This window comes from Teleopsis dalmanni, chromosome X (genome assembly GCF_002237135.1).
Source record: "Teleopsis dalmanni isolate 2A chromosome X, ASM223713v2, whole genome shotgun sequence".
Lineage (NCBI taxonomy): Eukaryota > Metazoa > Arthropoda > Insecta > Diptera > Diopsidae > Teleopsis > Teleopsis dalmanni.
The window spans coordinates 27,289,724-27,303,025 of NC_051848.1; the positions used below are offsets into that span (position 1 = coordinate 27,289,724).

Sequence of the window (13,302 nt, forward strand, 5' to 3'; positions counted from 1 at the left end):
GGGTAACATATTTTTACGTGGCACGCACACATCTGGCAAAACTACTCTGTATGACATGGAAGTGGATTCAAATTCTAAACACATACTCACGGCTTGTCAAGATCGGAACGTACGTGTTTATGGCACACAGAACACCAAGCATACAAAGACATTTAAAGGTTCACATTCAGACGAGGGCAGTCTTATTAAATTGAGTCTTGATCCGAGTGGCATTTATGTCGCCACATCGTGTACTGACAAAACGCTTGCTGTATACGATTACTATTCCAATGAATGCATGGCACGTATGTACGGTCATAGCGAACTAGTAACAGGCCTTAAATTTACCAACGATTGTCGTCATTTAATATCTGCAAGCGGTGACGGTTGTATATTTATTTGGCAAGTGCCACATGATATGATTGTTACAATGCAAGCACGCCTCTCTCAGCAACGTCTGCGTTCTGGACACGCACCTATACCACGTTCAGTGTCTGTCGTTACGCCACTTGAGGGTGTAATAGTTGAATCACCTACACATGAATTTGAGCAATTAGCAATGACACAAAAGTACTCAGTATCGCCTAATTTGTTTGCTGATGAAACACCATTAACGCCAGGTTACAAACTATCTGATGTAGGACAATTACCACAATGGGCAAAACGAAAGACAGCTGCTGCAAATGAACAAGACAATGGCAATACCAATAGTATAGGTATCGCCATACCAACTACTACATCTTCCACTCTAGTGAATGCTTCTTCCATATCAAATTTAAGCTCATCTCCTAGTCAAACAGGTTTAGGTGGTGTACCGCGTGCACGTGGACGCTGGGCACAGCGTGGACAAATCGATCCAGATGCACTTACCGATTTACGTTCAAATTCAGAAAGCCCATTAGGTACCGCGTCTTCTACAGGTGGTGTTAGTACTGTTAGCGGTTTAGGTAATACACAGACATCGGACTATAATAGTGCTTCCTCAAAGGACATAATGTACAATCAAACTTATTTAAGCGAAGACTCCTCCATTGACTCGGGCATGGAGACTCGTCGCGAGCTTAAGTTTATTGGCAGCAATAATAACGGCACACTAAATCCAACCACAATTAACAACGGCGCTATGACAAGACTGCTGCCGGATAAGCGGAAATCCGGCTTAAGTTTTGATGTGCAATCCAATGACCACGATGGCGATATCGAAGACATATCTGACGGAGAACGCACAAGTTCTGATCATGGCATGTTCTACAACAATATAGCACCTAGCACACCTACGTAAATATACATTACAATATGCTATAGGGAATATGTCTGTCTTCATTTTTAATATTTTTATTTTTTTGTCCTTAGTGACTTTAAAGTAACTGCTATGAATGAAGAGGAATTACGGAAATCAGTGCGAAGGCAGAAATTTGAAAAAGCAGGCCTAACGATCAGTGGAAATGGTAGCTCTCACACAGCTAGCACTGGTACTGGTACTGGCACCTCAGATACAGAAGATGAAGGCTCCACACCAAGTGCGGAAAATGCCGAACGTTCGTTAGCCTCCACACTGGGTGGTAGCTCGGAGAGTATACCACAAACAACAAGCAGCTTTCTGCAAGCTGCATTACCGGATGGACCTGGCATTGTTTTAGAACGTGGTAGTACCAGTAAGTTTTATTACTTTCAGTTACTTTTTCAAATTTTCCATATGATGACTATATGTAAAAATCGTAAATATCGAATTTCCAGATCGTCGTAGCATTAGTGCCAAACATAATACAGAAAATGGCAAAGGCGTCTCAGCACCTCCGACAATAACGAAATCTTACACCAGCACAAAGAAAGAGGAACTTCTTAAAGTTATTAACGAAGCTAAACAAAAACTAGAAAACGTAAATATACAAAATATGTTACAAAATTAATGTATTAATATTTATATTATTATATTATATATATTCCGTTAATATTTATTTTATTATTGATTTTCGTTTTGTTTCTGTACAATGTTTTATTTTATGTTTTTATTTTAAATATTTTTTTTATTATATTTTTTATTTTGGGTTTTGTGTTCGCCACGTTTCCGTTTCTTTAGGGCACACGTTTGAACGGAATTAAAAAGTTAAATGCTATACCCGAGGTGAGAATTTACAAAAACTCTATAAAAAAAACATTCAGTCGTTTTAAAAATTTACTCCTATAATTTGCGACTACATACTTAACCAGGAGCTCACAAAATGTAATCTCATCTTACAAAGCTTCCTACGTGGCTTTAAATTGTTTATTAAACGGCGTATTTCTCAAACTAATTTTATTTTTTAATTATTTTTTCTTTTTTTTTTTATATATATATTTTTTTAATTTTTGTTATTCAGTTTTTTTAGCTTAATAAATGCATTTACAATTTAATATACTTATATTCATTTAGCTCATTATTTTCTTTTTAATAATTAATCTAATAATAAATATCCGATATTTTTAAATTATTCGATTAATTATATTTACTTAATAACGCTATATATAAATTATATTGTTATAATTTATTTTATTTTATATATTAAATAGTAATCAATTTGTATATTTTATTTTTTTAGATGGTTTCAATATTATTTTATTATATACCACATACTAACATTATTATACATAATGTAATATGGATGATATAATACTATAATAATAATATTAACATAAATATAATAATATTATATTAACTTGAATATAATAATATTATATTAGCATGAAAATAATATTATATTAACATGAATATAATAATATTATATTAAAATAAATATATTAATATATTAACATGAATATAACAATATTATATTAAAATAAATATAATAATATTATATTTTATATTATATTATATTATTATATGTTATATATGTTATATGTTATATTATATTAACATGAATATAATAGTATTATATTAAAATATATAATGTTCATGTTAATATAATATAATAATATTATATTAACAAGAATATAATAATATTATATTAAAATGAACATAATAATATTATATTATAAATATTTATATAATTTATTGTATATATTTTATTATAATTTAGATAAATAAGTATGTTAAGTACTAATTAAACCAAAAAAAAAAATGTTTAGCATATTTTTTTAAAGTTTAAAAATTCTAGTCCGATTATATGTATATAATATAATATATATATGTGTATATATAATATATATAATATAATATATATATGTGTATATATATAATTGTTAATATATAAATATATTAAATTTGAAAATTATAATATTATTATTTTTATTTAACTAAAAAATGCTTTATATACATTTAAATTAATTATTTTAATTATTAAAATTTTTTTTAAATGATTAAATTTTAATTATGTATTAAAATTTTAATAAATAATTATTTAAAATATTAATTATAAAAATTTATTAGCTTTCCGAAATGCTGTATAATTTGTAAATATTTTTATCTCACTTTTAATTCTAATGAATGTTTTAACAATATTGTTTAACTAATTATTATATATAATTTAAAATAATTTTTAATATTTGAATTTTTGAGGCGCTTAACTTTTTAATTCAGAATTAAGCATTAAACTAATAATTCATACTTCATTCATTTTAATTACTAACAAATTATATTAATTTCATTTGTTTTTTTTTATTTCATATTTATTAATATAATAATTAAGAATCTTTTTACTATAATATATTTTGTACTATTTTAGGTTGGCTATCGCTCACTACGTGGCAGTCACAGCATATCAGATTTAAGTTTAGCCGGTAATTTGGATGGGTCAAGATCAGCAGCAGCTACTAGTCGTTATGCAAAAACAGGTAAGAACAATAATAAAAAAAATTTTAATTTAATTTAACAGTAACTAAAATTTTATAAATATATAAAATTCAGTTAATTTAAAAAGTGTATAACAAAATTGTAAATCAAATTCAAAATAAATGTTATATTGATAATTATTATTTATATTTATCAATATAATATATACATATATTCTATAAATATGTATTATTTTATAGTATTTATATTTCAAAAATAATAAATTTTGTAGAATAGTTTGTTAGCTAATTTAAGTCTTCTGCTCAATTAGATATTTATGACAACATTAAAATAAACTTTAAATTAGGAAAAATCAAGCCATAGAAATATAAAATCTTATGTATAAATTTTTTTAATAAATCAATTACAGTGAAAGCTCTGTTAAATAGACATCTCTTTGCTTTGCGCAATTCGCAGGTCCCAATTTTTTTTATATATATATAAAGTACGCTCCTTTAAAGAGACAGTTGTCTTAATCCGACAGAATTGTTAATTGCGTCAGTGTTTGCTTAAGAGAGTTTTCAGTGTTTAATATATCGTAACTATATACCCTGACTAGACTATGTCACTTAAGTATAATAAAGATATTTATAGTATAAGTTGTATGATTAATTTTTTAAAAAGTATTTTTTATTATTCAAAACTAATAAAATATATACAAATTTCTCACTTTTCTTCTCTTTTGCCTTCTTCTTACTCTCTAATTATTTGCATACCTGATGAATATTTAAAAATTCGTAAAAATATTATAATAAAATATTACCAATTACCTTTATATGACAAATAAATTCGAAACTATTACTAATTAAAAGCTCCTTCCAATGAACAGTATTCTAGTCCATATCAGCAACAAAGCCTATCGCCTTTATCTACGCCAAATCCTTACGCACAACCTCAATATCAACAACAATCATATTACGCCCATCAACAACCTCAACAACAGCCTTATTATCCGCAACAAACAACAGTTCCACAACAGCACTTTTTCAATTGTGCAGCACCAAAATCGGTGCTACAACAAAATTGTCAAGCTATGCGTCAAGTACAACAACACTATCCACCTTATCCACATCATGTAGGCGTGCATCAAATCCATCCGCCGCCGGGTGTCCCCTTTATGCCGCCAAGTACTGTACGCTCCAATCAAACAGCAGCCAACAGCAGATCAACGCCTTTTAATAGTTCCACTTTACCGGCTAATAACCAGCGAGCCGTTAAACGTAATCCTGCTGGGAACTCGCGCCGAACACCTAGCATACTCAAGCATTATAAATCATGCCCTGTCTCTCCAGTGCATGAAGAAGTTGAATGGTCAGCAGATAACAAAAGCATCATTATTACTGAACCGAAGCGACATTCGGTCTATGCTGAAGATGCGCGCACTATACTAGACATGATACATGCTGATACCGAAAAAATGATCGAAGAAATCACACGCAAATATGGTGATCTGGATGATATTGGTGTAGATGTTTATGATGGCCAATCTGCACCCCGACATCCACAAATTGTAGCTTCACATTCAGTACCTGCAAATTTGTCACAACCTTCTTTTGCTAATAGAGCAGCTTTGCTCCCAATGCCTGCTACGAAAGACAATAACCGTTACTCATCAGTCTACGCATCTCAAGCCGATATGGGTGCAATACCTAAACGCGCCGTATCGGAGTATTACATATATCAGGAATTTTATCAATGTCATCGTAATGTCTCTTTATCAGATATATTAAATGATAATCCCGAGACCAATGCAGAAGCTCGACGTTTAGAAGAAGCAAGATTTCTTGAGACACAACGACATTCAAGTGCCAGTTTCTTTCTTACCTCACAATACCCTGAACGTAAAAGTCAAGAATCTCTATTATCTGAAGAATTTCTTGACGATGGTAGTTACTGTAATAGCATGGAGAGCATATTATCAGATGAAAGTGACTGTAAGAGTGCTCCATTAGAAATGATAGTCGACAAACAAATGCAACGGCATGCAGGCATACGTAATTTCATTCTGCATGGCCCTGCAGCTGCAACACAGCTTGTATCGAAATCATATGGCTCCAGTCCAAATGCCTATAGTAGTTTTGATTATTATATGCAACAACGCAACTATCAAACTTCCACGCCACCATATGAAAGTTTTGACATGTCCAGTTATAATTTGGACCATTTAAATCCAACAACTAATGAAAATTTACGCAGTAAAGCAATTTCAGGTGGCACACTAAAACCACTACCAACCTCCAAAACATATCCCAAAATAGCACCGAAATCTAGTGCAAAGCAAACACAAACCGAAGATATTCCAACACTTAGCACTAAGAACAAACAATACAGTTCTGGTGTTAATAAGAGTCTTAGTCAGGATTTCGCACAACAACGCCAACACCGCAACTCCAATCCTATGAAAACCGATAGAACTGCATACGAAGATATGCTTTTTGCCAAAAAGGTTATCAAATCAAAGCCACCGATACCAGCCAAACCACAAAATTTAGTTTCAACACTTACTTCCACTGTGGAAACCACAAAAGAGTCTCTCAAAAAGTCCTGTTCATTTGGTATGTCTGCATCAGACGGTCAATGCAGTTCACGTACCGCAAGTGTTGTGCGAAAGTTCGAGCAAAATTTACAGAAATTCGAACGAGAAAAACAAGCTGAATTGCACGTTAAGAAAGGCGGTATGCGTCCATCTGTCAGTAGTGGTGCACTGACTACACACAGTTGCCTTAAAAAGGTGTCGAAATTTGATAACACCGATAAAAGTACTACAGCAGCATCTCGACGTGCCACTAGCATGCGTACGCGTGCTCGACCCAAAATTTCAGTCCGTTTCAATACCGTCTCTCAAATAAAATACACACCCAGCGAGAAACGTTCGTCATCATGTAGCAGCGGGGCATCCGGTTATTCGTCCACCACAACTTGTCCACTGAACGATATAAATCGAAATCTAACATCGCCCATCTCTGTTGTGGCTGAGAGCCTGCCAAGCGATTACGGCGAAAGGACCTTTGAAATGTACATTGCGGAAAACGGCAACGAACATGAAAATATGAATATGGACAGTCTAAAGCTCTATACGAAGCCGGAGCTGCAAGCAGTTGTTGATGAAATACAGCATGAACGTGCACGCAATACGAAGCACAAGAAGAATTTGGCCAATGAAGAGAAAACACAATCCACCGATACCTCGACCTCCAATCAATGCAAAAATATCGCACAGAAAATCGACATCATACAGAAACTTATCGAAATGGAAGAACGTAAACTGGAGCAAATACGTATGGCCACCGAGTCACGTATGCGTCCATTCGAGTGCAACTCCAAACAGAAGGGTTATGTGAAGAGTTTGACAATGAATTTTGATATGCTCGCCAAAGGTATTGAAAAAGATATTGAAAACGAGCAAAGACGCATACGGGCGGATAATTCAGACGCAGACTTGTGCGCCTATGCACGACACATGAAACGAAATGTCAGTTTACCGGATGTTTTGGAAAGCACAGATTTGCACGCATGTCTGTTCGTTAAAGCCGCACAGGCTGCTGCAGATGACGTTGAGTTAGCCCGAGAAGTTAAAGCCGATTCGGACATTGATGCCGACGTCGACATAGCTGAAGAGCTAACAATAGAACATGATAGCGAAAAGATTCGCATTGACTGCGATGAAAAGGATCAAGGTTTGATTAAATGGATTTGATGTTTTTCTTTTCTGTTGCACTTATGTTGTTGACACGATTTTTCATCATTTATATTTATTGTTGTTATTGTTGTTATCTTAAGTTCTACCCAAAATGATTTTGTTGCACTAGGAGTGGTGTTTAAGTTCTTATTATGAAATATAAGTTTATTTGAATTTACACAAATCGTCATGTCATATAAGCAACACAAACACACACACGCACACCGCCCAAACATTGGTAAATATATAAGTGCCATATATATTTCCAGTGTTCATTACTGTTTGGATGTCAAAAAATCTATTAAGTTTTTTATGATTATCTTTATTTATTTTAAGATTTAATTTCAAATATGTTCTTTATAATATCCTTTTTATCAACTTTTATTTATATCATATTTTTATAGCTCCATATCTTCGGGATTTCACATTATAGTAGTCTCTAAATGTTTTGTTTCTTTTTTATTTGTAGGTAATCTAAAAAGTTTGCTGCCCATGCCAATTGAAGAATCGTCTATTAGACGCGCTTGCTCACTCAGTGACCTGCATATGGGTAATATGGGTAAAGGTAAATGTTTTCTTATATATAAGGTTTATTTAATTTTGCTAATATCTTTTTCTATACTTCATATAGGGAAACCCAATAATAATACTTTGCAGAAACCTAGTGTCACGTATCGAAATAGCTCTGCTTCACGTTCAACGACGAAAAGGAATAGTTTACAATTGAAAGGTTCCACTAGCACTCTTGGCGCTCCAAGTACATCAATGGGTGTGCTAAATCAAGCGGTAAGTGATAAACTTACACGTCCAACTCGCTTAGTATTATAGAAGAGTTGAATAGAAAAGCGAATCCTTAGTTCAGGTTTTTTTTTCAATTATTTTTGAAAAAAAATATTATTCAATTAAATTTCAAATAATTGAAAAATGTTCAATTATTTTTCCGGAAAAACTTACTTTTTTACAAAAATTTTTAAAATTTTATTGCCTCGCGAACGAATTTTTTTATTATCAGTAACTGTTTAATATCAATCTATGATCAACCTTCGACCTACAAAAAAATGATGCCTGATAGAAGAAAACTTTTTTAAATGAAATATTCTGAAATTAACTACAAAATATAAATTTTTTATAAATTTTGATTTGTTTTTTTCAGAGTGATTCTGAAACTGAAGATGCAGTACGAGGACGTTCTTTAGGTGCCAATCAGGGCAGAACAAATGGTCCAACTGGTAAATAAATATAATTTAACATATTGAAAAATAAAATAATAAAATAATGTATAATAATAAGAAGAAAATCTAAAAATCAAAATTAATAATAAATAAAAATAATTTATGAAAATAACATATCAAAAAATAAACAACAAAATAATAATTATTAATTAAAAATTAAAATCTTATAAAAATAAGATTATTTAATAACATTTAAACAAAATAAAATACATTAATTACAATAAATGAAACAACAAAATAAAATCAAATATAATCAAATTTCCCAATTAAAATAGAGCATATTTTTGATATTCAACTAAAAAGTTTAGTACCACACTTTTGAAACTGGAATGTTAAATCTGTACCGAGTATATAGTGTTCATTTAGTAGCAACTGCAATTGAATTACTGCCTTATAGTCCAATAAGAAACTTAACACAATATAGGTTATACGCTAGAAATTATTCCAAAAGCTGGCAGTGGTCACATTGCCAAATAGATAAGGAAACGAAAGAATAACTTGGATAGCGCTGTCTTAGAGTATAATGAAAAGAAATGAAAAAACAACAACAAAAATTTTAATTAATTTATTGAAATTTGGCTGACCACACAACACTGTTTCGAGTATTGTCAAGTTCCCATCATCAGTGGTCTTAGTATATAATTTTTTATTTTTTATAAAATAATTTATCGTTCGTATATAATTTATTTGGACTGCAAGTGTCAGGCTTAGAACTCGTACCTGTCATATTAGAAAGGATGACTTGTCGTGTTTTTCCATAAGTAGTCACGGCTGCGCAAACTATCGATGCTTAAGTTTTAAACTTTTTGTCAATTTATTTTTTAAAAAACCCTTGCTGTGCTATAGAACCCTGCGAATGCTCTAAATAATTTCTTATCGTTATAAGATGCTTTACTTTTAGCAAAAAAAAATAACATTAAATAATTAATTAAATTTAAAATTAAATTAATTAAGCAGATATGACTTTTTTTAATTTTCAAATTCTGAAATGCATTTTTTAATTTATGATTTCTTGACACTTTAGCTGCCATTCGCCAGTATGGAAACAAAACTTCCAATACAAACAACAATCGGCGAAAGGGACTGCAGACCAGTTTTAGCAATGGTAAGTTTAAAATCTTTAGAAGAAACTTTTTTTTCCCCAATATATTAATTTGTATTCATATTAACTGTTATCTCCCCATTATAGCTGTGCCACAAGACGATTCCAGCTCGGAAGAAACCCAACTTGGTTCATCGAGCAGTAAACCAATTGTGCCACCACGCCCACGTAATTTGGTATTTGATCATAAGTCCAAAATTACTAATTCTTCAAATGCAACAAAGACACGAGGCGTATTCGAATCACCTGAGTTTAGAGAAATTGATTGCAATGATCGTAAGTAACTCATTTTAAAATAAATATTCAATATACTATATATATCTTTCTTTTTTTCTTAGCTAAATTCCAAGTGCATAATGTTATTAATGACTTATATACAACAACTAAAACAGTTATGCAGCTACATGCCAACTTGAAAAATGGTGAAGATTCATTGATGCTGAAAGAATTGGAGAACGCTGTGATCATGACACAAAACATGTTAACAAATATAACACAAAATAAGTAAGTAAAGTACAGCATATAGACGAGTTTATATATTAACTAAAGCGGTTATACATAACATGGTTACCCCATATAGCTCTTCTTTTTAGTTGATAATCGGAGTTATTTATTTACAATTGTTAGCAATATTCAATCATAGATTTTTCTTTATTGAACTTTATTGTTCATGACATGGTTTCTTCTTGACTTTTCAAATTTTTTATAATTTAAAAGATTTGGGCTTATTTGCTTTTTAGAGTCCAAGTTTCCATAGCAGGATGATCTACATATATCATTTTACAAAAAGATTTTAAGCTTTGAGAATAAAATTCTGAAAGATTTCCTTTCCTTTCCTACTGCTCTTATTGATTTATTTTATATATTTTATACATATATATATATATCTTATGTATTTATTTGTTTATCTTTTTAAATCGATTTTTAATATTCGTTTTGACGAATGAGACTTAATATGAATTATGGTATATTTGTCAATAAAGAGATTTTTATGGAACAGTAGAGAAATTGCAACAACAAAAATTTTTTATTATTATTTTTAACGAATCAAATTTTTGGCTGTCCATGCTTATCTTATTTCTTGCCAAAATAAATATACATTTGGCTATTCGCTAATCGGAAAAGATCTGTTCTTTCTATTACTGTTCATAGATCAGGCTCATCGCTTTAAAAATTTTAATAATTTCTTTATTGAGTAATTATTAAAGGACTTAGGGTATCATTCATTTTAACATATGGGTCAAGTCTATAAATCAAGTCTTTACAATTTAATATATAATAATTCCAATAGAGTTCCAATAAATAGAGTTGAATAACAGAGACGACAACATGCCCCTCTGGCTCTTTTCCGTCAGATACATATTACTTCGGTCATGTCAAAAATTAGAACACTGAATAATATAAAAGACACATCCAACTACTGGTTTTGAGCATAATAATTGAGGTGTTATGATGTAATTATAGAAATGAAATCTCAAAAGAAGTTTAAGAAAATGTATAGAGCACTGAGATAGGGAAATTTTTAATTACAATTAGTATACAACTATAAAAGATATACTATTAGGCCATTTCATTGAATTAATTGATTGTAAGAATAAAGTAATATATTTGAATTCATTTTTTATAAAAAGTATATTAAAGACAAATACTCTTTCTAGTTTTCCATGAGGTCTAATACAGTAATTCTTTTAAGCCATCATTATTAAGCAAAAACCTGTTGTTATTGTAGCCTGCAGGGATCTGAAAAGCAGATAACATGGATTACAAGAAAAATTCATGAGTGGGGATGTGTATGGGTGGCGTTTGGTGTAGTGCAAGGGAGAAAATGGAGAGAAAGGAGGATAAGCAAAACCCTGATGCATTATAGTTAACATCACATAAAAATCGGTGTTTATAAGCTTTGAGATATTCTTCTTTCTATATTGGTAACAATTGGAATGACATATTATATAATATCTCCACGAATATAATATGATGTATTCATTATATATATTACAATCTTGTGATGTATCAGTATAGCATCAAATACACTTTTGAGATGATGCTAGCAGATGAGGATCTTTCATTGTTGCATCATAAGAGGAAATTTCATAAATTTTAAGTTAAACAATTAACGATTAAAAAAATTAATTATTAAAAAACATTAAAAAGATATTAAATTATGTTAAACTGATTATATTGTTTAGAAGAGGCACATCTCCTTGCACAACCCCTTGTAATGTGAGGGATATATATTGTTCGTACTCCAGATTTGACCATAAACAATAGAATACTAAAATTATTAGCGAAAATACAGCGCTCATTTCAAAGTTTAAAAAATTGGAAAACAACCAATCTATCCCAAAGATTTTTAATTTTCTAATGGTGACATATTGTGATTGACTGATATACAGTTTTCTCAACCTCTACAGATCTCTAAAGCTGTAGAGACCTATATTATATATCTATTAATATATATTATTTTCTTATTTACAGAAACGATAAAACCAGCTCACAACATAACCACAATTATAGCAGTACCGAACAGGTTAATCTAGACAATGGCGACTATCTAATGATGGTGAATAATTGCGCCGATTTATTGAGTAATTTCCGCATGAAGCACAAACCCGATGACTGTGAGAATAACTCCTAGTTTTGTAGTAGTTAGAAATTAGCTTTTTAAATTAAATTTTTCAAAATTCAAAATATACAAAATAATATTAAAGTAATTAAAAAAAATATTAATTATATTAATTATCTACAATAATTTTATGAATATAAGTAATAAATAATTTTAATATAATTATGATTATAATTAAATAAAAATTGGTAATGATATTTGATTAGCATATATACAAATGTGGAGTGCTTGTGAAAGGTTGGTGATGTGAAATGTTATAATGGATAGTTTTTTTCATGGGTATGTTAACGATGTAATGATATTGGAATGCCGCAACGGATGTAGGGCGTCATGACACAATGCACGCCTATTAAATTATTTGTAAAGAAAAAGCCTTTCTCTTATTAAATTATTTTGTTAGTGATTTATGTGGCATTTTATAATTTAAAGTTTTTCTTTCAAAGTTACGCATTCTAAATGTTTTTTTGCTCTATATGCTTTTCAAATTAGCTCTTAAGTAAATCAAATTTTATTAATTGGGGTTTTGGGGGGACTAACATAATTTTTTTTGCGTTACATACACATATCTATATATATTTATATATATTAGAATGTAATTTTGTCATCTATTTTTTGAATGTTAAGTGTTAAGTTTCAATACTTAAAATTTGTTAAATGTTAGTTTAAATTTTTTTCTATATATAATTAACAATTAAATTTTTATAATGACAATTTTTTTTCTCATTAATATTTGCTGAATGTGAAATGTATGCAGTTAGGAGACAGTAGCTAAAATCATTAATTAAACTACAATTATACACTAAAATATATATATATAAATATGTATACATATATATATATGTGAACATTGATTTTAGCTATTTGATTGTGCGCTTTAAA

At 30.3% G+C, this 13,302-nt stretch overlaps 1 protein-coding gene across 4 annotated transcripts in view; it reads left to right on the plus strand.

Annotated features, from left to right (window-relative positions):
* LOC119687164 (mitogen-activated protein kinase-binding protein 1) overlaps positions 1-12,499 on the plus strand; it is a 49,812-nt gene extending 37,313 nt beyond the window's left edge. For 2 of the 4 annotated variants that reach the window (XM_038101375.1, XM_038101376.1), the window contains exons 7-17: positions 2-1,257; positions 1,333-1,634; positions 1,717-1,859; positions 3,681-3,789; positions 7,936-8,031; positions 8,098-8,252; positions 8,620-8,695; positions 9,723-9,803; positions 9,888-10,076; positions 10,139-10,304; positions 12,276-12,435. In XM_038101375.1, the coding sequence (XP_037957303.1) occupies positions 2-1,257; positions 1,333-1,634; positions 1,717-1,859; positions 3,681-3,789; positions 7,936-8,031; positions 8,098-8,252; positions 8,620-8,695; positions 9,723-9,803; positions 9,888-10,076; positions 10,139-10,304; positions 12,276-12,435 (2,733 nt within the window). Of the gene's footprint in view, position 1; positions 1,258-1,332; positions 1,635-1,716; positions 1,860-2,059; positions 2,105-3,680; positions 3,790-7,935; positions 8,032-8,097; positions 8,253-8,619; positions 8,696-9,722; positions 9,804-9,887; positions 10,077-10,138; positions 10,305-12,275 lie in introns of all 4 variants that reach the window. The other 2 variants (XM_038101374.1, XM_038101372.1) reach the window with 2 other exon arrangements.
* The last annotated feature ends 803 nt before the right edge of the window (positions 12,500-13,302 follow it).